At 30.4% G+C, this 27,605-nt stretch overlaps 3 protein-coding genes and 1 non-coding gene across 10 annotated transcripts; 1 reads left to right on the forward strand and 3 right to left on the reverse strand.

Moving 5' to 3' along the window:
- Positions 1-459: 459 nt before the first annotated feature.
- Positions 460-6,863, reverse strand: LOC127241113 (uncharacterized). Of its 5 annotated transcripts, none has more exons than XM_051260014.1 (9): positions 6,722-6,863; positions 6,063-6,143; positions 5,457-5,516; positions 4,600-4,702; positions 3,491-4,064; positions 2,314-2,449; positions 1,119-1,286; positions 877-1,034; positions 460-782 (listed from the first exon to the last, which is right to left on the reverse strand). In XM_051260014.1, the coding sequence occupies exons 2-8, from the start codon at positions 6,141-6,143 to the stop codon at positions 975-977; spliced, it is 1,182 nt and encodes a 393-aa protein (XP_051115971.1). In that variant the 5' UTR covers positions 6,722-6,863; the 3' UTR covers positions 460-782; positions 877-974. The 5 variants fall into 5 exon arrangements, with proteins under 5 accessions (XP_051115971.1, XP_051115969.1, XP_051115970.1 ...); XM_051260012.1 differs by having other exon boundaries at positions 4,552-4,702; XM_051260013.1 differs by having other exon boundaries at positions 4,552-4,702; positions 6,708-6,834.
- A 1,991-nt stretch (positions 6,864-8,854) lies between these two features.
- Positions 8,855-8,927, forward strand: TRNAR-UCU (transfer RNA arginine (anticodon UCU)). Its single transcript has one exon. It is a non-coding gene; the product is annotated as a tRNA-Arg (tRNA).
- A 1,216-nt stretch (positions 8,928-10,143) lies between these two features.
- Positions 10,144-15,494, reverse strand: LOC127240827 (plant intracellular Ras-group-related LRR protein 7). Of its 3 annotated transcripts, none has more exons than XM_051259645.1 (10): positions 15,203-15,494; positions 14,719-14,788; positions 14,421-14,467; positions 13,307-13,415; positions 13,086-13,171; positions 12,639-12,729; positions 12,396-12,481; positions 11,117-11,203; positions 10,908-11,033; positions 10,144-10,445 (listed from the first exon to the last, which is right to left on the reverse strand). In XM_051259645.1, exons 1-9 carry the CDS (start codon positions 15,299-15,301, stop codon positions 10,923-10,925), a joined length of 786 nt encoding a protein of 261 aa, XP_051115602.1. In that variant the 5' UTR covers positions 15,302-15,494; the 3' UTR covers positions 10,144-10,445; positions 10,908-10,922. The 3 variants fall into 3 exon arrangements, with proteins under 3 accessions (XP_051115602.1, XP_051115603.1, XP_051115601.1); XM_051259646.1 differs by having other exon boundaries at positions 10,899-11,033; XM_051259644.1 differs by having other exon boundaries at positions 10,904-11,033; positions 15,203-15,493.
- A 2,966-nt stretch (positions 15,495-18,460) lies between these two features.
- Positions 18,461-23,677, reverse strand: LOC127241027 (cell division control protein 6 homolog B-like). Its single transcript, XM_051259907.1, has 16 exons — positions 23,403-23,677; positions 23,046-23,148; positions 22,744-22,964; positions 22,139-22,213; positions 21,961-22,067; positions 21,701-21,807; positions 21,532-21,591; positions 20,877-20,950; positions 20,737-20,787; positions 20,507-20,556; positions 19,904-20,039; positions 19,740-19,829; positions 19,589-19,651; positions 19,393-19,488; positions 18,860-18,949; positions 18,461-18,753 (listed from the first exon to the last, which is right to left on the reverse strand). The coding sequence occupies exons 1-16, from the start codon at positions 23,574-23,576 to the stop codon at positions 18,721-18,723; spliced, it is 1,530 nt and encodes a 509-aa protein (XP_051115864.1). The 5' UTR covers positions 23,577-23,677; the 3' UTR covers positions 18,461-18,720.
- Between the last annotated feature and the right edge of the window lie 3,928 nt (positions 23,678-27,605).

Here is a 27,605-nt window from a genome sequence, read left to right on the forward strand (position 1 = left end):
TCTTACTGGATATAGTCTCGGTCGGATCTAGTATAATCGGATCCAATTTGAATATCAGATTTAACAATATATATTTGGGATGAATATCAGTTCCGACGGAACCATAAGTCGTCCCTATAATTTTATAATTCAAATAAAATTTATAATAAATAATAATTTAAACAATGAATTTATTAATTTATTTAAAAAAATATTGTACAATAAAAATAATATAAATTTAATTTAATATATAATTCAAATAATAATTAATTTTAAAATTATTTAGTTTTTTATATAAATATAATACTATTATTTTTTTATAACATGATATAAATGTAAAAATTAAAATTCAAGAATGGGATTTTAAAGTATCAGGGTATCCCCATTACAAAAAAAAACCCTTATTTGCTTTCTTTTTTTTAACCAAACATGAATTTCATGGAATTTTAAAATCCAAATCCCATGGAATCCCATTAAATCTTTGAACCAAACACCACTCAAACCCATTAATTTCTCCAAACTATTGACAATCTTTTGTTATTTTGAACAACATATTTATAGAACAAAAATTATTCACCAAGGATAAGAAGAGAGCATAGAAAGTTGCAAAAGAACTTCAAACAAGCCTGCAGCTCTTAACTTAAGAACACACACAGACACAAACCCTCAACAGCTTCCCATGGTACATAAAAACAAGAATGCAGAAGCAATAAATCAAAGCTCGAAATGTTTCTTTACCGAATAGTTTGTAGCCGGCGCCCAAATTTTCTCGACCAGGAGCAATCACCCTTATCTCCTTCGAACTGCGAATGATCAAGAACGACAATTCGTCAACTCCAAAAAATAAAACAAAAAAAAAAAAAGACAAAAATCAATATATTTAGATATTTAACTTACGGCATCGGGTATAAAGAAACCGGGGAGGGAATGTGAAAGGAACAGAAAGGTCAGGATCCCTTCGACAGAAATTCCAATCAAGAAATCGTGTTATGGATTTATGAGATCCTGAGAATACGATCTTGAGGCCCTGTGGATTTTTGTCGATCTGATGCAATCTTAATTGCAGAAGAAAATCGAGTGAGTGATCTTGAAGCTTATGTAATTTTCTAGGAAATAGAAAAAGGTCCCGTTTTGATTACCTGAGCCTCAAGCTCGGCTATTCTCTGTAGAGATATTTGTTCGATGTTTGCACGGCGCTTGCGCTCTTCATCGAGCATGCTCGTTAGTTGGTACCGCAACTCAGCCATCTCCTGAGCTAAATCCTCTGCTTCTTCTTTGGATTTCAGCCTTTCCTCTCTCAGCTCTGCCTGAATATATTATTGTCTTTAAGTTCACAGTTTTTGTATTCAACAAAATTCGTGAAATCATAAATGTATGTGTTCTCATAATTCGCCGTTTGATATAATGTGTCCAGTTTGATCAATAGTGTCTGCAATCTAAAAAGGTTTTGTTTCTACTTCTAAACATTTAGATCCGAAATGGAAGGAACTTCCAATAGCTTTGTGATCGTTCGAAGTGTGATAAGTTTTCTTAAAATTGTTTAGGTTGGTTTACTTATTGCTTCATCCGTCATTCAATTGTGTGTTCATTTGACCAAACGCGAGTTTTTAAATAAATAGATAAAAATAGAAATTTTTACTTTTTAATGTAAAGAGAAAGTAGAAAAGAACGTAACAGAAATAAATTTAGATAACAATAAAAAAGAAAAGTAAGAATAAATTTGAATGACAGAGAAAACATATTTTTAGTCCCAAATTTGCACGGTTCAATCTAACATTTTCGCTTTAAAAACATTTAATTCAACGACTATTTTCGCCTAAAAAATATCAAAATAAAAAATAGCAAAACAAAGAGAAAACACTCTCTAATGCGAAAAATGATTCTATTAGTCGAGTGTTAGGTATTTAAGTATGTCATGCATAAAATTTTCTACATATGTAAGGTCTTGAACACGACATTATTAAAGTTTCTTTTCACATTATCGATAAAAATAAATTTTAGAAAAATAACCATGAAATAGTTGTCTTTGCCTTTAATTGCAATAACACTTCCACAGTTACTTATAAATACCGTTTCCAATAGAAATACACTTACTAAAAAAATATCTAACAATAAAAAATAAATATATAATAATATTTTTACAGTTCTTAATAACTAATAACAAAAACCCAAAAAAATTCTTAAATACTAAAAGAACACTACCTTTTAATTTTCCAAATATCTACAATTTGCGTGTTTCTACTTAAGATTTTACATGCTAGACTCCAACTGTTAATTACTATTATCATTAAAATTAAGATGCATAAACAAATCTCTTAGTGTATGAAAACATACCGTAAGCTTGCCAACAAGAACTTCATAGTCATCTATCCGGCGTGACATTTCAGCCGCTTTGTTCCTTAAATCTGCATCTGGTGTTGAGAGAGTGGAAAGCTTTGAGAAAAGGGGGCCTAAGGCGTCACCGTATATGCTGCAATTGAGGAGTTAAAGGATCCCATATTAGTAAGTGTTGCACTCGTCATATTTTCGTAATGACGGAAGCCGCCCTCCATTAATAGGAAGAAACAAATACAAATGTTACAGAAACCAACTAATTTGTAGTTTGCTTAATAATTACTTCAAACTATTGGCTATAATTTATTCATGTTCAAGTATACATCATGTATTGGCGATTACAAACCATGAAATTCGAAACGAGTTCAAAGCACAATGCTCACTACATTCACATAATAAACCGCAATGCTTCCACCAATAAATATTTATATTCAAGACAAAGCAAAACTCGCAGAAAAGCTATGGGCTTGTTTTTAACCGTAGTTAGATGTAATGTTTTGAACAAAAAATGGGTGTTAGATGTGATATTTATATAGGAAAAATGGTGGATTGAATAGAATAATAATTCGGAGGAAAACACATAGAGTGAATAAACCAATATTTTCCAATAATTCAGCTGCTAGAATATAGTTTTTGAAATTTTAAATCACACTAATAGCTCAAGTTTGAAAAGGAAATGTAACCTTCTTACCTAAAATGATTATTTCACAGCTGAAAACAAACTTCTTCCCCAAATGTCACTTGCTCATTTGACATTCAAAATGACCACGTTTGAGATGGGAACAAATACGACTTTTCTAGCAGGATCAAATGGGGTTCTCTCATCAACAACCCTGATGGGGAATTGAGCTTGAATGCCAAATTCATTGCACTCCCCTCTGTTCTTGAGTACGCTAATTTTACTTCAATTAAATAACAAAATATTGTCACCTAATCAGCCAATTCATTGTAATACTAATTACTAATAACTCATTAGCTCTGTAACTAAGAAAAATGAGCAGACGAGGATTTCATGATATATATTTGGGGTGATGCAGAAGAATTAGTAATGGTAGCTCTCCTTTCTTAAGCATCATATCACATGAATGAATATTGAAGATGCAGATCATATAACGCAACGAGTAAATGTATTGATTAAGGTTCAGATTGAAAGTGATGCAAGCTGGTCCAGACTTACCTTATATCTTCCTTCAGTTTACTCGACCACTTGATGTCCAATGGGTCCATTGACTTGTGAAATTGCTCTTCTACTTTCCTGGCAAACGCTTTGGCATTCACCTCTGACTGTCGGAGCTTTTCTTTCAAATCACTGTTCTCCTTGTATAAGCCATCAATCACCATGTTAGCATCTTGTACTTGAAGCTCGAGATTGTGAATTAGCTCTCTCATATTGGACTTCTCCAGATTACTTTCTTCTAACAATTTCTTAGTTTCTAGAAGGTTCTGCTCAACGGCAACTGACTCCAGCTTTGTGCCCTCTATTTCACATTGATATTCTAATGCCATAGATGAAATCAAATCCTCCAGCTTTCTGATGCGTGATGTGGAGTATCTAATTGCATTTTCTTTATCTGCTAAATCGTTCTTTAATGACAACCTTTCCGATTCAGATACCTTCAACTGCTCCTTTACCTTTCCCATTTCCTCTGTTTGACTTTCCATCTCAGCAAGTTTCAACTGAAGGTTACATATTTGCTCGCCAAGACAGGTTAGGTCGAAGTTCCTTGTATTTAGTTGATCCTGCAGGTAATCTACAAGAATAACATATCATAGTTATGTCAGATAGAAATTAACAGGTAACAATGTAATGGGCAAGTAAAGCATCCTCATTAAAAACTTTCCAATAGTCTTTCAAAAGATCTTAAATAAAAACGAAAACAACAGGTGATAACTATCAAGTTAACCAGATATTTATTATGAGGAGTTACGTGATTTTGAAAGCAAAATCGATGGATGACACAAGATCATATAAGGCCAGACAAGAAAGCTTCAGGGAAAATGGGAAAAGTCTGTTATTGTGAATATATAAAGTGGCTCAAAGAGGTGAGGTAGTTACTCAAATGTCTTAATGCTTTATGTCTTTTGAGCTTTTTATAGTTACCTTATAATGAATATGATTTTCATTTAAAATACATAAAATAGAAGACCCCTAGATTCACGTTATCAATAGTTGAACAGCTGACCATTAGCAATTAGGATGGAAACAGATTCCGGAGCAAAGGTATAATGGAGGATTACAAAAAGTTATATGTTGTAAAAAATATGTGTTGCGGAGGATGCCTCCACCTATTTCTTGGTTGCAGTTGCAGAGTTGTCTCTCTAAGTCCTCAATATGTTGCTTGTCTTCTTCGCGAGATTTAGATGACGCCTTAGCATGTAATTCCAGTTTCTGCATTAAAGATAACTTCATTTAGTTTCTTCTGAGACTAGCTAAATTACCTGATGACTTTGTGGCTGGGCCTTAGTCTTAGCATCGATCTACTAGCTCAAGTCTAGTTCTTCTTTCCTCTAAGCTATCCTATATTCCTATGTATCCTATATTAAAATCTAAAATCTATAAATAATCTACTTCTAATTTCCCAAAAAAGAAGAAATCTGAAGTTCCTTAAACTTGTACCTTATCCCCAAAGGAAAAATATAATGTTATAGGAAAGCTAAAAATGACAAAATAATTAGGGGTGCTATTTCAAATTGGATAAAGCCGTAAAGGCAAAATTTCACTAGCAAAACATGTAGTTCCATGAAATTAAATAAAAATGAATAAACTGATGATGATGGAAAAGCAAAGGAAAAAAGCAGCATTCAATAGACAGTTCAAAGCAAGAGACCACATCAACACAGTTTAACTATTCTTTGTTACCTCACATCACAGTCAACAAAGACAGACTTTTATAATCATGGTGTCACAGCAAATATTAAGATGTTGTGGCTCTTGAAATCCTATTTAACAGTCATAACTACATACCAAACAACAGTCACTTTAAGACGAATAAGTGGTCTAACAAAGTTGATGTGTGTAATAAAAAATTAAATCATGACCCTTGTATATAAGCTTTTGGATAAAATTGCCATCAAGCAACTGTAAACTAATCGATAACTTGACAACTGCACAACAACAAAATAAAATGGACAAAAGATTATACCTTGATTAAATCGAAGCTGTGGGACTTTGAATCTCTCAGCATCTCCTTTTCCTTTGTCAGCTGTGACACAGTAAACAACAAGCATTGAATAATATAAGCGCCGAGAATAAAAATAAAGACCAATCACCAAAGTAAGAGAAACATCTGGTTTATTAGAATTAAAAGTACAAAACTTTGCAGTGGCGTCAATGAGAATAAGGGAGTTTGGCAATCTGCTTTTTAGCAAAGTTCTTCTCCCAAAATCCAAAGCAATTATATCAGTCTGTAAATTGATACAATGTTTTCCTCTAACCTATAGCCAATGTACATTAAAATGTTGGACACTTTAAGGGCAAAAAACTATGAAAACATCACAATAGCAGGATGGGATCCATCCTATCTTTAGGAATTATGTAAGAAAAAAGAAATGTAGCCTCTGCCACATGCTCTAGAATCGACTGCACCATGTAATGATAACAAGTAGATAAATAAAACTACAGAAACAATAATAAACCTTATTCCAATCGTACATTACACTACTATTCAATCCAGACATCTCCAACTTTCAAATTCCAAAAGAGATCTCATTTCTACAATTACTTGAAGCACATATTTTCATTAATTTACCTCCTTAAGTCTTTCCCTGATCTCCAACAAATCATCTGCATCAAGAGATGATTCACTGCTGCTACTTAATCCTCCAGACATCTGAAACATCGCATTTACGGTAAGAAGCACACCCATAAAGATAATCAAATGAATTTACATCCTAATCGAATAGCTCATCAAGTGTATTGTGCAAAACACATAATAGTACACATACATTATACATATAATCTCAAAAGCATATCCTTGCCTTAACCTAATTACCAAAACAGAGAGGCTTTGAACTGAAACACCTTTTGTGGTTTTTACAAGATTTTTAGCTATTCAATTAAGCACTTATTTTTATTTTCTATATTATATTAAAAATCAATTCTACGTTGAAAACATCGAATCAAACAATATTTATATAACATCAAACTCTCTAAATTTTTATAATTCAAAAATCCAAACTAAAAAAACCTCAAACAAACACACCCCAAGAATCTTTGCCCTCAATCGTTACTGTGCATAAAATCAAGGTTCAAGCAAACTGTACAAATCTACAATCTCGCAATTTCATCAATGACCTAAACAGACCAAAATTGCTTGGCAAAATAAACGGCCAAAGAAATCAAAATCCACACAAAGAAAAAGAAATAATCACTCCGAAGAATACTGCAAAATTACCGCTGCAGGGATACCTGGGCGATTAACAGCAGCAGAGTATGAAATTTTGAAACTGCAGACAATGTTGGAAACTTCGTCGACTTGCAGAGAATCTTTTCCTTCCTCGAAAGTGATGACGCTTGTAATATTCAAATATTTTCAATTAGGTCCATAAAGTTTCAATAATTGCAAAAAAGAACTTTTTTTAAGCTTTCTGCTACTTATATATAAAAATAATTTTTCTTTTTTTAATAGAAAAACACAAAAATGGAGAACGGTCGCCGGTCGAGCGTATCGGAGCAGGCACCGACGGCGCCGCCGTGGATGCGCCGACGGAGGTATCTGATCGGAGGCGGATGCTGCTGCTGCAACTTGTACTGCTTCGCCGTCGCAGCTGTGACGATTTTGTTATTGGTGTGGTTATTGAAGTGCGGTGTGATGGGCGTGTGCGATGTAGGTAGTTTCAGCTTCCTCGCCGGCTTTTTTTCCGGCGACTCTCCGGCGAATGCTTTGGTTTCTGAGCTCTGAAGATGTCTACTGTCGCCGGTAATTGATCTGATCTGAGAATTAGGAATTCTCAGGTTGGGGAAAACTGATGAATTGTTACACATTGCTTGTATTTTGTTCTTGAATTTTTTGGTTTGTTAACTTTTTTTTTTTTCTTGCTTATTTTCGAATTTTTGTACTTTTAAATTTTGAAAATGGTATGAAAGTGTATTTTTGATGTGTACAAAAATATAGGTTGTGTTTGTTTAGGTTCGGTTTGGGAAGATTGAGTTTCACTTTTTTAGTTTGATTTGAATTTGAATTTTTGTAGAAGTTTTGGGAATAGTCGTTTCTTTGGTATAGTAGCTTTTGTTCGGATTTTGAGAGTTTTATTGGATAGTAATTTGATCGGGGATGATAGGAGTGATGAGATTTTAATTTAATTGAAAATAATTTATATTAAATATAAAAGTAAAGGAATATCTATATGAAAAGTGAATTTTTTTCTCTTTTATTATTATTTTTTTCATCTGTAACTAAGAAAAAAAGACCAGAATTTCGAATTTACTTCTAAGTCTTACCTACAATTACATGCAGAAGAACAAACGTGTGCACGGTCTTGCATGAGTCCGTGGTTGTTCGATAACAACACTAAATGCACCGGACATAGAAATGCGGCCACATTTGCAGCATAATAAAATTGATCAAGCATGGCCGTGCTCGTTCTTTAAAAGTGGTTGCTTCCCGTATAAATTGGAGCAGAAAAACAGACCTAAATGCACGGTCGTGCACAACTATCCATATTCTTCTGGCTTTCATACGAAACCCTTAGCGATGAATGAAGGCAACGCCGGATTGGTGTGTAGTATGGTCATATCACAGATTTATCGAAAATTGCACGAATTTACGAAATTGACTAACCAATTAAATCTCAAATTGAAATGTAGTTCGATTTTCCTTATCTCTTTGAGCTCAACCGCCAGAAATCCTATCCCCCGTCAAAGTACATCCCCCGAATTCCTTCGCGGCAATCCTCTGCTTCACTTGCCGACAAAATCGCTAAAATCCTACGATCCTTGCTCTACAACGAAATGGTGAAGAAAATTTGGAAGAAAAATAAAAGATGATATATAATAGAAGATGGAGAAGAAACTGAGTAAAAATGAAAGGTGAAACAGTGGATGAGGGAGATATAAGTTGCAAGACTTTGTCCTCTTAGGTCTGTCTCTCGCGGGAGGAATTGTGCCTAAAAAACACACCTTATATTGTCTTTATATTATTTGAATTTTTACATTAAATAATAATAATAATGTTTTATTAAGTAATAAAAATATATAAGATATTTTGTTTACGTTACAAGTAAATTCTAACTGAATTGTGTGTTATGGGAAAAATCTGAAGGCAGAAGGCAAACCTCATATTATCTGGTGATCCTTTAAAAGTGTCGTTGTTTGATGGTTAAATATTTAAATAGTAAAATTTTTAAATTTAAATAATTATATAATGGGATATATAATATAAAAAATAAAAAATAAATTGATATTTTCTTTAAAAAAAAAAAATTGATACAAAACATAGTATAATTTCTTATTAAATAAAACAAAATGATCACAAAGTTGGTGAGAAAGATAGTGAATATCTCAAATTAATATATAAATTTAATATTGAGTATACATCCAAAAGCGCCCATGGCCTAATGGATAAGGCGCTTGACTTCTAATCAAGCGATTGTGGGTTCGAGTCCCACTGGGCGTGAATGATATTTTTTATATAATTTAATTTCATATTATTTCACATATTTGAAGAACGATACATGTTTGTATCATTTCTAAAGAAACATCTACGGAATATCTTAAATCATTTATTTTCACTGAAAATAATAATAATCTAAAATATTTACATATATCTTCCAATTTTAATTGATGGATCTACTGTATAATTAGTACTAATGTAACATATTATAAATTTAATGTTTTACTACATATATTGTATTATTGGTTTACTGCAAGTATGAGTAAAATTGTTTACATAATTTCCATTTTGTTTATTTTTTGGTACAAATTAAATAGAAGTTTTTCGAATTTAAGAGTCTTAAAAATGAGTTTGGATGATCACAGCATATGTCAAATTAATCCCAACCATTTAGTAATATTAATTATTTAACTTAGACTTATACTCTTAACTCTTAAATTAAAATACATATAAGTATACTGACTAGCCCGAAGAAAATATTTAGGGTTTTGTTCTAGTAAAAATTTCAAATTAGAATAATGGTATAATACAATATAAATACTAGTGATGTTCAAAATTGATTTTTAGTATAATATAAAAAATAAAAATATATATTTGATTTGATATTTTTTTTAAAAAAAAAATTGTGTGAATAATAGAAATCCCCAACAACAAATCCGGAAGAAACTTTTGTTTAATGTTTTAAAATCATGAAATCTCATAGTTCTGCAAAAAACTATACTAATATCAATTCTAATTAGGACAACTCATAATACTAATATCAAAAGACCACAACCATTAGGTATGTCTATTTAAAATTAAATTTGGTATTTCGATTTTAAATTTTAATTTGGGTGATTTGAGTGTAATGTTTTACTACGTTAGATTATATATTTCTATGGGGAATTGCAATGTCTACATAGTGAAAAATTGAAATGAAATTCAAATAGTCCTACAAATTATTTTAAACTATTATGTTCACCATTTCAACTACACATTTCACATAGTTAAAATAAAAACAGAAAATGCATAACAGCAATTTAACATAAAAATAAATAAAAACAACTCACCAAAAGAACAAAATCATGGGTGTTTTTTTATATTAGAAAAGAAAAAACCATTATTCAATTTGTACTATTTTCAATAAAAATACACTATATCATTTTCCAAAGGCAAAGAAAATTAAAACAACTAACCAAAAAGAACAAAATCAATAATCCAAAAGGCAAATAATTACCTATGATTCAGATTCACATAATATTTAAAGTACAATATCACAAAATGAGTTTCTGTACCATTAAAGACACCTTTCTTGATTCCCAAAGTTTAGGGCACATTATTGGATGAGTTATGTATGTATATATATATTTGTGTGTGTGCACATTGCTATACAAATATATGACTATATGCATATATAGATATGTCACAGAAATGCCAATCAAACAAAATCTGCAGTAGCAAAGAACTAACCCAAGATTCAGCTCAACTCGATGATGGATTTCACATCTCCGAGGACGTGATGGAATCAAGTTCGACATGTATCTGCAAGCATACGGACATAAATTACAATGACAAGCGTAGTATAGTGACAAATTTTCGCCATATGCGCAATAACCTAACTTATAATCATGTGTCGAAAATGTTTAGTGCTGTGTATTTCAGAGCGTAAGTTTTCGACTGTGTGGAAATAGTGCAAGAATTATTCCGTCTGTTCACTCAGCATTTCTCAATAGAACAATTCTTCATAAATATTATTAAAAAAATACAAATATGCACACACATTAATATAATATATATATCCACTCCTAAAAAGCCAATCATTCAACACAAAATATTATTTTTTATATTATCACCACAGTTCTCCATACCGCACAAAGAAATCAAATCATATAAAAACACTGAGTGAACGGACTGATTCATTTCTGCAGAGTTTTCAGGGATTTCGAGAGAGAATATGGAATTCTTGATAGAAAAGAATTTTTAGAATTAAGAAACCTTACAGACATTAGAAGGGAAGTTTCAGAGATCAACACCCTCGTCGAGGCCTTTGGAACCGATCATCACATTCGAATCAATCTGCTTGTCGAACTTCCTTTTCCTCCGGCCTTCGAATTCTTGAAAACCATCCATCTGAAGGGGGAAGGAGAATGATGAATGCTTGAATAGATATCAATTATTGGTGAGATTTTTATTTTGTGTATCGCTGACATTACCTGCTGGAAATATTCCATAGAAATCGGGTTTCCGTGGAGGGATATGTTCTGCAGACTTTTGCATTCTTTCAGCAAGTTTGGAGGTATCTGTAGTGCAAACAGGCCAATATGTTTATACAGATGTAAGCACGCGCATATCTCTAAAATAATTCTTCAAATGAGAAAATAATATATACTCTTTTCATCAGTCAAGTTTATGTTTACTTTTCATTTAAGCATGTCCGTCTAATTTACATTTATACCATAAATAACACTTTTTTTCGATTTAAATTTTACCATTACTTTAAACACATAATGACATTCACTATCAATTAATTTCTAAAATAATCCTGCACAAGCATATCTTTTTCCGTATGAAAGGAGTATGAAAATAAATAAAGAATACTATGGCCAACACATTGAAATTACAATGCAGTAACACTGCTTTCCATGTGAAAAGTAAAGGCAATTAATTGAGTGGAGAAAGGACCGAACAAAAAAGGTGTGTACACTTAGTGTTTTTTAATGAATTTATATTTTTATGTTAGGTCTGGGGAATCGTACATGCAATGTAAAAAATAATATTTTGTGTTAAAATTGTTGAATTTTTGTGAGTGAATAAAATATATCTATTATATATACTGTATTAATATGAATATATATATTGTATTTTTTATAATATTTACAGAAATTCGTACCACCAAAAAAATGTTGGGTGAACAAGTAATTTATTCCTACAAAATTCTCCAAAAATATTACAAAATAATAGCATATATACACATAACATCATTCTCTGTAATACTTTTACGTTTCTCTATTCCTCACAACTAAAAGGCTTAAAACTATAAATACTAAACAAACAATTCATAGTCTTATTCGAAAAGATGATAAGAATCATAACCCTATTCGCGAGCTCAGAATTATTCCTTCTTCACTTCTCTAATGGATAGAATCCTCAGAGGACATAAATATGTAGACACTAAAAGAAATCACACATTACATTTATTTGGACTAGATAATTTTAATCTTCACTCTGAAGTAGTTTTTTAAATTATTACTACCGCACATGAGAAGGGAATGTTCCCAACAACATAGTCATGATTTCAAACTTTATCTCGGTTAGATCTTGTTGACAGTTCATAATTTGATTTCTATTCATTTAAACCTAAACTTTCTTAATTGCAATACGATTATGATAATCCAACATATGATATAAATTATTATAGGTGTTTTCTTTGGGCATGATTCTAACAAGCTATGCAATTTAACCAAAGGGAGCTGATCTGGGGTCGAGCGAAACCTGCTTCACGCTGTTATTATCCAAGCAAAGAGACTTCAAATGAACAAGATTGCAAACTGAAGATGGAAGTTCTTCGATAGAATTTTCTGCAGATAAAATGTCAAGATAAATCAATAAATAGAAGATAATTCAAACACCCAAAAATAATACTGAGATTGAATTAATACAGTACAAACTTGTCCCTATCAAACAAAATATCGTCTTTTGGTTGTGAAAAACTGTAAAATCTTGCATTTATAGTACCGTTAGCTTGAATTTCCTCCAGAGAGAAGCAACAACCAATTGACTCCGGAAGATGCTTTATCTTGTTGTTTGATACATTTAATAGAACCAACTGCAAAATCAGTCATCAACATCAAGAAAACATGAAATATCATAAGGGATGCAACATTTCGATATCAATTGCCTACTGAGAAATGTGCTGACAATACATTAACTTCAAATTATTAGGAAATATCAACATGAGCTGAATTGTTCACATATATTGGCAGACAGTGAATAGCCATGCATGTTTTGGAACTATGAACAACATGACTGTCTACAGAAAGACAATTATAGATAAATTAGCTCCAATTCAAGGTAAAGTCTATAAATCCGTGCAGTTATTATATTATGATAGGCAAATATAAGATAGTAAAAGCTTTAATTCATAATTTCAGAAAGATGACATAATGTGAATCGACTACTCACATTGCGCAAGCTCCCAATTGTTTCAGGTAACCCAATTAATGAATTTCCTGAGATTGATAGCCTCTCCAGCTTCACAAGTTGACCCACTGATCATTAAAAATGAACACAGTTAAGAAAAAGAAAGATATTATGTAATGCTCGGGCCTCAGAGTTAATCAACATTTCGACCAATGAATCCATTACATATAAAGCCAGTCCTCTCTGCTTGAGAAAAAACTTACATTCATCAGGCAATGCAGACACTCGATTCCCATCAAGAATCATGACCTTTAATGACTGAAGCTTTCCCAAGTTCATTGGAAGACGCTCGATAATATTCTCAGCTAAAATCTGTATCAACAGGTTGGAGGATAAGGTTAAATCATACTGATGTACCTCTAAAAGCAATAAAAATTAATAAAAGAGCAACGTACATAACACCATTACTTGAATTACTAATACAGAACCGCTTAACAATGTCCAAGCAATGAGTTAAGAATGGATGTACTAGGAAGTTAATACTACAAAGACCTACAAAGAAACTTAAACATTTTCCCATATCCAAACAAGATACATCGCCGAGGCTTCGGTGAGGTGTCACCACAGCGTCACTACAGCGTCGCCAAATCGCCTTCTTTAATTAAGGCAAGAGAAGTTGAGGCGCACCCCAAAAAGCACCATGACGCCATGGCGATGCAGTGATGGCTATACTACTCAAGAAATTATGTTGGATTTCTTTCAAATGCTGAATTTGCAAAAGAAGTTCCTTAATTGCTTTATTAGAATGGCAAAATTCAATCTCGCCAATCTGCCACCCCCTCCGTCCAGCTAAAAGTGTTTAAGTTTATTTTTTGTATGTTGATCTTTACATATTAATTATAATATTAAAATGTAGTATAAATTAAGAGAAAAATACAAGAACACTTCTATTAGTGTCTTATAATACTCTAATATAATGACATTAGTATAAAAAAATATACAAATATAAAGATATTATTAATGTTAAGTATAATAACACAAAAATTAAATGCAACTCTTTTATCTGGACGGAGGAAGTACTAAACTCTTAAATCTTCCAAGACATTCTTTATGCATCTTTGGAAAAAAATAAAAAAGTAGAATTAGAAAAATTAATGATTAGAGAATAAGATTCCATTCTGCAAACTCCTAGAACATTTGAAAACATGCAAGTCAATAATAGACCTTCTAGAAGGTGCATCCGGGCAACAAGAAGATCAGAAAAAAAGGCAGCAGGTGCACACAAGGCACTGCACAGACCTTCTTTCGACAATTCATTTTTCGCAATTAAAAGCATCTCATTGCATAAAAATAAAATCAATACAAAGGAGTTCTTACCAATCGCTGCAAGTTTATTAATTTACTTATCTCCACGGGAACTTCAACTGTCACAGCAAAGGAAAAAAGAAAATATTATTCGGAAAATCCACGACAATAAATGATGCATTCCTACACCATAAAAAATCACATTTATTATATCTTTTGAAGAACTGCCACGTTGCATTCATATGATGAGGTTAAAAGGTGTTTGAAAGTATCCTCGGATCACAAAATGCTCATTTATCCAAATATTCATCAAGCAAAACGACAAATTACATGTAACGACAAAACATGCTTCGAATGCTAAACGAGATACCTAATTTATTCCGCGTTAAATCCAACGTCCGAACCGAACTTTCTAAATCAAGAACTTCATCCGGAAAAGCCTGTGAAGCATAGAAATTTCAGAAATTAGAACACATTAACACATTTCTACATCAATATCTTATACAAGTCTCTCTTCGAAAAATCGAGCTGCAAAAATTTGTGCATTAGCTCAGACTACACCACCAACTCAGCATCACGAAAAAAATGCAATCAATCGCCCAAATACCTTCAAAAAATTGATTAGAACTTCCCTACTTACAAAAAACACAAAATAATCGCCACAATGTAAATTATCCACCATTGCTTGCTTAAACCCATACAGAAAAATATTATTATTAATAATAAACAAAGTAGAACAGAATCCCCACTTTAATTCCCAGAAAACACAAACTGAATGATCGAACAACAAACGCAACCCCAAAATTCGATAAATAATTATTTGTTCAGAAATTAATGAGCGGTAGCAACGATACCTTCAATTTGGAGTCGCGTAACGCCACAATTCCGGTGGAGCGCCACCGCGCGACGCGGCCGGCTTCGGAATCAACGTTCTTGCTGGTACAACAACCCATCCAATTTATCAATTTTTTAGGGGGTCAGGAAACATAGAATTTGCAGGAAATGAGTAATTGTGTGCGGGGACGAGGAAGAATAAGGAATTTGGAAGAAGAATTAAGAGAAATTGGGGTGGGGCAGAGGGGGCGGAGGGCGACGGGAGAGAAGAAAAAGAAGAGGCGAGAGAGATGACGAGTTTGGGTTTGAACAAGAAACCGCGTCATTTGTCGTATGCCATATTCGCTCAGTGCTATATTATTTACTGCCTTAACTCCCAAAATAATTATTTTTACCGTATAAAGTTTCTTTCTAATTTTTTTTTTCTAAATAATACACGCTTTTCTCATATTTATTTATTTTTTTTATATTAGGTAAATAGTACAATAATTAAAATACTAAATAAATATTTTGTTATATGACCAAAATAAAAAAATAAATAAATTGTTAAAAAACTGAAGAAGTAGTAAAAATTGCAAAGAAAGTGACATAATTTTGTCCGATAAATGGCGAAGTTATAAATTATACTTCTTTCGTTCTACATAAATTATCTATATTTTTCATTTTCATAATTTGTCTTTCATAATTATATTTTTTAATCTTTTTAATTATAACTAAATTAATTAATCATTTTAATTTAAATTTACAATTATTTATATTTTTTACTAATATACTTTTTAATTATTTATGACAAATATGTATTCATATAAAATTTATAATATATTCTCTCAATCAAAGTCAAAGTATCTATTTTGTCATTTTTGTCTATTCAATTAAAATATATTCGTTTCTTTTAAGTAAAAATATCTCTCAATTAAATACCGAAATACTTTTACTTTTTTTATTAGTTTTTTTAATGCTATTAATGTCAATGAAAAAAAAAAAAAAAAAAAAAACTTTACGCCTATATACATGTTGAGTGAACATGTGACCGTGAAAGTTTGGGGCAAAAATGTTTTCAAAAAGAGGGATCAATCCCTTTTGTTTGTCACTCCTAAAAGTCCAATTATGCACACTATCCCAAGGGATCAATCCTAAGGGTGTGTTTGTTTGGGGGTTTGGATTTTAAGTTGGAATTTGAATAGTAAAAATTTTGAATTTGAATAGTTATATGATGTGATATAAATAGGTGTTGATGTGATGTTTTGAATGTAAAATTGATTTTTAGTATATTATAAAAAAAATGAAAAATAGATGTTTGATTTGATATTTTTGGGAAAAAAAATTGAATGAATAGTGTAAATCCAATCCAATTCCCCAAACAAACACACCCTAATGTGCTATAGGAAATATATTGTTATTGGCATCAATACCCACAACATAAGCAAATGCAATGGTTAGTAGGTAAAAAAATCTCGACCTACACATTGAAGGGGGGTTTGGAAAAATTTTGGTTTGGATTTAGTTTTTATTTGGATTTTGGGATGAGTTTGAATTTTGTTGTTTTTTTTTTTTTTTTTTGTGTTTAGGTTTAGTTGGAATTTGGGAAGTTTTGATTTATATTTGATTTGATAGATAATGAATAAAATAATATAAATATATATTAAATTTAATTGATAAAATTAGTATGATTTGATTATAAATTTATATTGTATCCAACATATATATATTTAAATTTTTATTTATTTTTATTATATAAAATTATATGTTAATTTTTTTTATAAAAATAAAATAAAACTTGCAAATTGCCGGACAGTGGACAACCCCAAATTTAGAGTTGAAGAAACAAACCCTTAATATTTGGGGAAAAAAACTAGTATAAACTTGAAAGATAGAAAAATTCTTAGATTACATATATCAAATACATAGAGCAAACCTAACAATCTTTTCCTAACTACAATAGTAGAAATATCTCCTTTGAAATTATTTAAAATAATATCTTTTCTAATATAATTTATGCACAAATACAAAATATTTACAAAAATATATTTTTGAAATTATTTAAAATTATAAATATTACTGCCTCTATCATCTCAAGTTAAAGTACATTTTTATTTTATAAAATATATTTTTATTAATAAATAAAATACTATTATTTTTTAATTTTCTATAAAAAATAATTATAATAAAAAAATAAGTTATTTAAATTGGAACAAAAAAGAGTAATAAACAAGCACATTAATAAGTCAAAATATATACATATATTTGTCAATATCTGACAATATTTTATTGATTCTAAATATTTAACAATAAAAATAAAATAACATAAAATAAATTACTTTGTCAGCCATAATATTTTTCAATAGTCTTATCTCCATAAAATCATTTCGCAGAAGTTAACTAATGTCCTCTTTAGATCAAAAAATCGAATTCATTTTTTTCTCACAATTCTTGATTTTCTTGTATCTTCCCTTCTCGAATTTTTGGGTAGTTAGTTGTTGCCGGGAAGAGAATTAATCAACACCTTATTACATTATATAAAAATAGAATTTAATATCACATGAAATATAAATAAATTGCAAATATATATATATATATATTAACATAATACAAATATAATATATACATCATAACACATCATATACTATAATTAAACTCAAAATATAAAATAAGTAAAAAAAAATACAAAATGACTATTCATTAAAATTAGGGTAAACTGTTTTTTTAAGTCCCGGACCCCTTATATTTGAGTCCCGTAAATGAAGCCTGTCGCAAACTAGTTTTATAAATAGTGAAAAAATTTCGCTGTTTTAATCCTCCGGCGCCGGAGACGCCTGCGTAGCTTGCCGGATGTGACGTGTCCGCCAAGTTTCCCCGCCAGGTCAGCGACACCTGGTGTACACATGGATTTATTTATTTTTTTTTTATTTTTTTTAATTGGACCAAATAAAAAAATAAAAAAATGCAAATAAAATAAAAAATAAGTTTAAAAAAATTAAAAAAATAAAATTAAAATTAAAAAAATCCATGTGTCCGCCAAGTGTCGCTGACTTGGCGAGACACTTGGCGGACACGTCACCTCCGGTAAGCCACGTGGGTGTCTCCGGCGCCAGAGGACTAAAATAGCGAAAAAAATTTACTTATGGGACTAGTTTGCGACAGGTTCCATTCACGGAACTAAAATGATAACGGGTCCAATTACTGACTAAAAGACAGTTTACCCTTTAAATTAAAATTATATTGCAGATTAATTTAAATTAGTATAGTAATCAAATTATTTTGGGTAACATCCCTGCCAAAAAGACAGTAATAAGAATTAAATAATTCCTAGTAACATTTACAAAAACTAGATAAAATCAGCAACAAAATTCACTTCCTAAACACAATTGCACCAAATCATAATTGAAATCAGTCTTCTTCCCATATAGTTCAAGAAAATATACATGCATATAGTTACTTACCTATTGAAAATTCTGTCGAAATCCCGAGCTTGGCTTTTCCATGGAAGAATCAACAGCATATTTTATTTATGTTCGTCCTCATGCATGACTACTTTGAATCATTGTAGACAGTTTCTGAAGAATCGAACTCTCTGCAGGTATTGTTCGAACATAATTATCGTGATAAGGAAATTATTGAATTTACAAATGAAAGGGAAGTAATTGGTGATTGTATTAGATTGATTTAGGTTAGCGTACCTGCAGTGCGAAAACAATGTCGGCTTCATCTACCTTTAGTGCCACTCTTCTTAGTTTATCTTCCCGCGATTGTCCTAGTTTGAGAATCCCCTGTGATGTTGGTGTTCATGAGCTTCATGTTTCTTAGTTTTCAACCAAAATGAATATATATATATATGGAAAAACTTACTTTAACCCACTTATGATTTGGAGAGTCTACACTATCTTCTTCATAATTTAAAATTGTACGATACGATCTTATATTTTTCAAAAGTATTGAACAGAATCATCTAAAAAATAGATTTTGTGCAATGTTTACGAAATCGCAAGAGAGTCTCATGTAAATTTTAAGAGATTCTGTGCAATATTTTTTTAAAACATGAGAAGAGTTTCGTGAAATTTCTAATTCATAAGAGAGTATGATGTCGACTTTCAAAACCATAAGTGAATTATAAGCAATTGTCTCTCTCTCTCTCTCTCTCTCTATATATATATATATATATATTGTGCTTCTGTTTTCTCTCTGTGTGTGATCTTATATGCAATGGCAGTACCTGATCATCTAGAACGCGACACATGCTTGAGAGTTCGGTGATGCCAACAGGAGGGATTAAAGTAGATTTGCAGACGTCTACATAATGTTTGTTCAACTACATTGGTAGAAAAGATTGGCTGAGAAATATAATTTTGCATGAAAGGCAGGCAGTGTGTGTGAGTTGTAAGAGAATTGGAGGGGTGTAGCAAATGTACCTCGCCAAGAGTCGTATCCTTCTTTCCTCCTCGGAAAAGCTTTGCTGCCGAGCAAAGTATGATCTGCGAAAATCACTTCATAATTAAAGCATTGTATAAGGCGTGTAAAGAAATGAAATGTGGTTTTGTTTGGCTGCTGAATTGGTCTTACCTGCTGATGCTGTGGCAGAGATTGGATCGTGTCCACGACAGGCGATTTGAATGTTTTCGATAATGAAGCTGCAACATGATCTATCCTCACCTGCACAGTTGCTGAACTGATAAGAAAATTTTTACAGTGTAAAGGGAAGATGCATTTGTGGGTAAAAAATTTACCATATTATTGGCTTGATTTGTTGTTTCATGGCAGGGAGAAGGATTCTGTTGATCCCCATTTCTCTCTAGCAATGGTAAGTTTGAGTTATTGATGATAGTGTCCCTTTTCTCTGCTTCGAACATCTCAATGGCACTTCTGAAAAACATTGGCAAATAAATATATAATATGATTAAAAGTACACTTATGAAATAACATTTTACTTTGTTAAAATAAGTTCTATATCAGATTGAAAAAACTGATAAATAGCATGTGTATTTTTTAATCAAATTGTCTTAATATTATTTTGAAATTTTTTAATTACAAAATTTAAAACCGAATAGCTTCGAATAGAATAGAATAGGACAAAAAACAAATCGAATATTTAAGTGATATGGTTAAACTTCATTTTAAAATATTGAATCGAATACTCAAATTAAATCTAATAATTTGAAAATTATTTTAAATCGAACACTAATATCATTTAAGATTTAAAACGAATCGAATAGAAAATAGTTTCATAAATATAAAATCAAATAATGCAGTATTCATTTCAATTTGATTCGTATACAACCTAGCTGAAAGCGGCAAAACTGAAACGAATTAAAGAACTGATTAAAGCCAACCTGCAAACAGAAAGGGCCTTTCTCATGTCTCCAGAGGCTGAAGCAACTTTCTGCAGCAATAGAATCACAAAAATAAATGTTGGTGTTGAACAATATGCAGGAAAATCGAATCTTCCGAAAAAGTTATGATGTGTTCCAGCAAAAATCATGGTAGCAGTGTTTAAACTCATTAATAGGATAGTTTGCAGCTGTTAAGCTTAGAAGAAAAAAAGGGATAAAATATGTCTAACCCTTGCACAAAGCTCCATGGCTTGAGGTTGGAAGACAACATAAGGAAGGTCCTGTTACAATAGCAATCTTATTATTAGAATGGCAATTACTTAACACTCAAAAGAAGATCAAAATAGTGGGACATGAATCCATGACTTACTCTCAGCCTTTCCTCAAGAATTGCCTTGATCTCATCTTTGGAGTAGGCCCGGAATGTTATGACTGTAGGTTTGCCTAAAAGAAAATGTTAAAAGACATGAAATGGGAAATGAGTTTTGATATATATACCGACAACTATGAATTCATTATGATAGATAGCAAAAAGATGTTACCAACACCAGAAAAGGCTAACCAAAGAAAAAATTTTGTTTACTTTGATTTTTTTGTCCAATTTCTTTATTTATTATGCAAACTTACGTAGTCTTATTTACTTTAATATATTATCATTAGCAATATATTTTTTTTCATAAAACATCTAAAAAATAATAAAAAATAAATATTTTTAAAATACTTTTAGCAATCTCAAAACTAACAAAAAAAATACAAATATTATCAGGCTATGTTTATTTGGAGATTTTTTTAATTTTCTACTAATTCATCAAATCACAAAACCTATCTAATCAAATATTCTAAAACTTTCATATAAAGTCATGTCAACTATGTTACCCAAAAAAATAATTACAAAATCTAAACCAAAATGAAAATTAAACACATGTAAGATTGATCACACACACAGAGCCATGGGGAATTTTAAAGTTGTGCCATTTATCCAAGTCAAGGACAGCCAAAGTGAAAAGCAATAAAAATGTACTCACAGTTCAAAGATTTCAATTTCGGAATAAATCTGTCAGCCAAATCAATGGCATTAGCAATCCCTGTCGACATTTGAAAAAAGAAGAAAGGTAAACAGATGAGCAAGACATCAAACAATTAACAAAATGACATATCAAAACATTTCTTATAGTTGAATAAACAGTACACTACCTATCAAGATACACTTGGAGAATGGCATTGTTGTTAGCATGAAAAGATCATGAAGCACAGCACGATCTTTTGTAATCAAATAGTCCAATTCATCAGCAATTATCAACCTGTTGATCATATCAAATAGAATAAGAACAACGCAGGAATACATACAAGGGGCAGAATGTATACAATGGACACAACATACTATGCTGAGTAACAGATTCAGGTAAATAGCATAACCTCAACCAGAACATCAGAAATGAGTTTTAGATACTCACATCATCTTCATACCATCAGGCTGTTTCTCAGAATACATTCGTTGAAGAATTTGTAAAGCTGACGTAGATCGATCAGGTTTCCTCTGTGGATGGCTTTGTTCAAGAATCTGTACAAGAGTCCAGTGTGACAAAGTTGTGTTTCTTGGTGAAATTATTCAATATAAATGCATTGCAGTACCTTGTTGAAAATTGCGGTTGTGTTGGTAAGAGAAGTGCAATTGATTGATAGCATATCTGGAGATTGTACACCATCCTAAATTTCAGAGTAAACGACAAAATTAGTGATTAAGTACTAGAAGAAGAAAGAACTTCAATCGATCATCTTTCAGCCATATTAATCCTGCTTTAATCAAGAACATATAGTGCAGGAGTTTCCAGTTTCACATGTACCAAATGCTTGATCATAAACGAAAACAATAGAAAGAATCGCTACAATTAAAATGAAAATAGCAGCTTCAATCATACTACCATTGATTTAACCTACTGAACAAAAAGACACACAACAAGTTATGATGGCAGCAAAAGAAAGACATCGTTGGATCATCTTTCAGTTTATAAATATGAACAATAAGAATGATCGTAATAAATACAAACATGATTGCTAAAATTAAAACAGGAATCACAGAATCAAAGCTATGTTGCTACTATCGATTCAACCTATCGAAAAAATCCCAAGTTACAATTGATCAAGAACAAATAACTTATAAACCACCTCTTTCATTTTGATCTGAATGTGAATTAAATGCAACCAAATCAAAACCAAAGCTACAAATAAATAGGTACCTCATTTGCCCAATCTACTAAAGCCTCCTTTACTTTCTCCATTGACAATGACTTTCCAGTTCCTGGACACCCACAGAGATACAAGCTTCCTGCCTTCTCTTCCTTGACGCATTTCTTGCAGAAATCCAAGATCGTTCTTTGCTCTAATTCACGGCACATAACGTAATTCGGTGCAGTTGATACATGTAATGCCTCCTTAACAGCTCTCAATTGATCCAAATCTACGATCAGGTAAAGCAAACCTCAATAAATTAATTAGAGATTGAAACATAATGATAAAATTCGCCAGCCAGATATAGCACCTTTGGGATCCCAAATCGGCTTTTCCATATCATTTTCGGGAATCCTCTTTTCAGGCGACGAACTCTTGAAATTTAGAGAGCATTTCAAGCTCTTCTCAATCACCTATCACGCCAGATCACAAATCCTTATTTCAATTGACATGGCAAAAAAAAAAAAAAAAACAGTGTTCTCTAATTCCAAACGATACTGAATTACAAGCGAAAGATTGGATGCAATAAATGATCGTCGCATTCCTTTAGTTAATCTACGAACAGTTTTCGATAGGAAATTGAATATTGGGAAAATCAACACAGATAATTGCTTGAATTACGAAAAAAAACAGCATGAACATTATCTGATTTGTCGACGGAATTCACCTCAACTTTGGGCGGACTTCCACCGCCTTCCCGACTGCATAGCCTGGGAGATTTCCGCACCGGCGCTACTACCGGAGATCCCGAATCGGATCTCAAACTGCGTTTCTGAGGAGTGGCGGTGCTCGGATCTACCACGGCGGCATGAGACGATCGGCGTCGGGCAACGGTCGGCATATCTTCGTTCGCAACTGCAAAAAACCAACAAATTTTGAGGAATTTTACAGTGCAAAATCAATCCAATCCGACCTGCACAGAAAGGAGGAGGGAGATTGAATTTATCGGCGGAAGAACGCGGTAGCGGGAAACTCAAAGATATGGCGGGAAAGGGAAACGGTAGCTAAAGATGAACCGGAACCAATGTCAGACCGGAACTGAAATCGAGTCCTTTTATGGTTTGATTACGGTTTCAATATTCTTCCAATCTTAAATTGTAGGTTTTCGGTTCGAACCGGCAAGTCAGTTTCCATGTCTGTTCGATTAAATATTAATTTATATATTAAAATACAGTACAAATTTTTTTAAAAATTTCAAAAATATTTTCACTAATGTCTTATAATATTAATATAAAGATATTGTACCAAAAATTATACAAATATAATAATATTTTTAATATTTAATACATAAACGAAAAAAAGTCGACTCGAGAAATACTTAGGTTGTATTTTTTTGTGAGTTTTAATGTTTTTATTATTTACATTCTTCTTTCTCTTTAAAAATATCAAATCAAATAATTATTTTTTTTATATTATACTACAAATTTATTTTTTATTTAAAAAATTATATCAATATATATTTATATCAAGTTAAACAATTTTTCAAATTTAACTTTTTACCATTTATAAATTCAAACTCAAAACACCAAAGCAAACAAACACACCCTTATTTTCCCAAGACTGAAGTGGGGAAGGAAGCCAAGTCGAAAAAGATGTGTTTTCACAGATAAAACTAAAATATGTTGTTATGAGAATATATATATATATATATATATATATATATGTGTGTTAGTTTTAGGATTAATGATGAAGACTGTTTATAGGCTTTCTATATAATAATTTTAACAAAAATTATATAGCATATTATAATTTGTAATTTTTAAAGTGAATTTATTCCATTTTATTTATTTTTAATATAAGTTTACGTGATAAGAAATTATATATGAAAATAATCTAATATATTATATTTTATTTAAATTTTAAAAAATATATATTTTATAAATAAAATCATTTTTATATAAAAAATAATAATGTTATGTATGTAAATAAAATAAATAAATAATTTATGCAGATAATGAATAAAGTTTCAACTTCAATCTAACCATTGAAACAAAAACAAACATGGGGTCCCGTAAGGAATAGCCTGGTCGTGTAGGGGTTGGACTTGTGACTGTGGTTCGGCTGGATGATTTATAGTTTATTTTTTATTTAAGGAGTTATATTTAAATTTTATTTTTATTAAAATTATTTTATTAAATATATATTTATATGATATCAAATAATTATTCTACTTCAAAATTTTAATATTTTCAAAATACTAAAAAACACAACAAAGAAATATGTTTGAGGCTACTTATATTCTCTTAGCCTATAAGATGAATACGATATCCTAATCTGTATCGGATGATCCACATTTGACTATTAGGCATCGATTAGCTCGTTAAATTATATTAATAAAATGCAAAGAAAAACAATCTTTGTTTGATGTAGTTTATACAAATGCACCAATTAGTTACAAGGCAAAGTCACAATGTGTATTTGTTTGGGAGTTTGTGTTTTTAATAATATAATTTTGAATTTAAATAGTAGTTTGATACGATTAAATAGGTCTAGAATATGAATATCGATACTATTTAGTCATTGTAGATTTCGATCAAAAATACATTTGGTGCGTTCTTCCACCAATTCAAAAAAATACATTTTCCAAAAAAATATATTGTTGGGATTGGGCCAACTTAACACTAATATAATATTGTCCGCTTTTGGCTGAGTCCGTACGGATTTGTTTTTGGATATCCTCCAAAAGGCCTGTGGAGTTCACTAGGGATTTATAAGGTGTGAAATTTTCTTCACAACTTTTGATGTGGGACTTGAGTTTGCACCCCAACATATATATTATACACTTATTATTTTTATATTACTTACACAATTATCTATATTTCACGTAAAAAATATATATATATATATATCTTCAAACAAATTTACTAAACAAACAAATTCTCTCATAAAAACCAAATACACCCTACATCTCGTCTCAGGTCACTAGATTCGGCCGAAGATTCCCACGTCATCAATAATAATAATGAAAAAAAATAAACATTTTTCATCAGTAAAATTTATTTTCATGTTTTTTAGTCAGTCTATTGAATTTATTATATTATTAATTTTGATAAAATCATATATAAACATTTAACGACTACTTTATACTTAATATTTATTTATTGTAATTTTCACTACTCTTAGGGTGTATTGCCGGGAGATTGAATTTTAAATACATTGTTTCTTTTATTTTTTCTCTCCAAAAATATCAAATCAAACACCAATTTTTTATTTTATATATTATATTAAAAATCAATTTTACAATTAAAAATATCACATCAACACCTATTTATATCACGTCATATAACTATTCAAATTCAAAATTTTTATTATTAAAATCCCAACTCAAATTCCAAACCCTCCAAACAAACATACCTTATTGCATTATCTATGTTCATCATCATTCATTACTAATTATTTTTTTAAAATAAAAAATAAAAATCTTCAATTATCTTTATATTTTTAATATTTTTTTAATAAAATATGAATATATTTATCTTTATATCAAACTCAAATGAACTATTTTTATGGGACAAATAAATTACTCCCTCCGTCCCATGTAATATATTACCGTGGACACGGGAATTTAGGTAAAATCTAATTAGTAAGTAATTAAGAAATGTATTAGTAAAAATAATTATTATTTAGTAAGAATAATTATAGATTAAGATTAAGATAACTAAATAGTTTAATTAACATTAAAAAAAATTAAATTTTAAATTTTAAAATATGATTAAAGTGTATAATTAATTTTCCAAAAAAAGAAACGATAAATTATGTGGGACGGACGAAAATAGAAAATAGGAATAAATTATGTGGGGCGGAGGAGTACGAAATTAAAAAAAAAAAAAAAAACATTTTCTAAATAAGTTAAATTGAAATTTGGAATAATTGAGTGCAATCAACTACTTTTAAACCCAACCTTAAATGATGATGGCACTAGCATGGTTCTATTTAAGAGAATTAAAAGCTATCTAATTTAAAATTCCTCACATAGCCATAAATAAATTCTTAACTAACTTACCAAATTATTTTTTTACAATTTTTTATTATTATTATTATAATTAAAGATAAGATATATGAGCTGTCTTTGTTTCGTGGATTTTTGAGAATTTTTTTTATTGTTTTTCATAAAAAAAAAATTATTTGAATATTGTTAAATTAAACATATATTTTTTAATATTATATTAAATTTAATTCTACATTCAAAATATTTAATAATATATAATTATATCATATTAGATGATTATTAAAATTTTAAATTTACTATTCAAAACTTAAAAACAAAACTAATTAGTATGATTAAATAATATTTTTATGTGATAGTTTATATAAGTGAATAATACCTTTTTATTTTGAAAAATTGTTACGAGTCGGAAAGTTAATGTATTTGGGTTTGAAATCCAACCTAAAATTAGCTCGATTTGAATATGATATGATCATAAATAATTGAGTTTGAGTTAAAATTTTTGACTCAATTAATAATTAGATTAAACTCGTTTAACTCATTTAATTAAATGAGTTATCTCTTCGTTTAATTAATAGCCTTCAGTCTCACTCCAAATAGGCCCTTTGAGGGTTTTTTTTTTTTTGTATAATATTAAAAAAAATAATACTAATTATTTTATTGGTTAATAAAAGTGTGTAAGAAATTTTGGCATTACACTTTTATGTAAAAATTAAATGTATTTCGATATTAGTATATGATTATTTTTACTAAAATAATGAAATAGACGAAAAATGTAAGATAATATTTTAAGTTGAGACAAAAAAAATATTACTTTTATATATATATATATATGTATGTATATTAAATTTTACCAATCCAACTCATATTAATGGGCTATTCTATAAAAATAAAAAATAAAATAAAAATTTAAGTTGAAATCCT

The sequence above is a fragment of the Andrographis paniculata genome, unplaced genomic scaffold (genome assembly GCF_009805555.1).
Source record: "Andrographis paniculata isolate CXL003 unplaced genomic scaffold, ASM980555v1 Contig80END, whole genome shotgun sequence".
Taxonomy (NCBI): Eukaryota; Viridiplantae; Streptophyta; class Magnoliopsida; order Lamiales; family Acanthaceae; genus Andrographis; species Andrographis paniculata.

Bases quoted from the DNA above. Each gene is read 5' to 3' on its own strand.
- LOC127241113 (XM_051260012.1), bottom strand. From the start codon at position 6,143: ATGTCTGGAGGATTAAGTAGCAGCAGTGAATCATCTCTTGATGCAGAT. The intron at 5,517-6,062 runs GTAAATTAATGA...ACTGTGTCACAG, and splicing joins TCAGGGAAAGACTTAAGGAG to CTGACAAAGGAAAAGGAGAT. The intron at 1,287-2,313 runs GTATGTTTTCAT...TAATATATTCAG, and splicing joins TTCTTGTTGGCAAGCTTACG to GCAGAGCTGAGAGAGGAAAG.
- LOC127241027 (XM_051259907.1), bottom strand. From the start codon at position 23,576: ATGCCGACCGTTGCCCGACGCCGATCGTCTCATGCCGCCGTGGTAGAT. The intron at 22,068-22,138 runs GTACTGCAATGC...ACTCTTGTACAG, and splicing joins CAACCGCAATTTTCAACAAG to ATTCTTGAACAAAGCCATCC. The intron at 20,788-20,876 runs GTAAGTCATGGA...CTATTGTAACAG, and splicing joins TTCTTGAGGAAAGGCTGAGA to GACCTTCCTTATGTTGTCTT.
- LOC127240827 (XM_051259645.1), bottom strand. From the start codon at position 15,301: ATGGGTTGTTGTACCAGCAAGAACGTTGATTCCGAAGCCGGCCGCGTC. The intron at 14,789-15,202 runs GTATCGTTGCTA...TATGCTTCACAG, and splicing joins TACGCGACTCCAAATTGAAG to GCTTTTCCGGATGAAGTTCT. The intron at 11,204-12,395 runs GTTTCGCTCGAC...TTTGCACTACAG, and splicing joins ATAATAACAGCGTGAAGCAG to ATACCTCCAAACTTGCTGAA.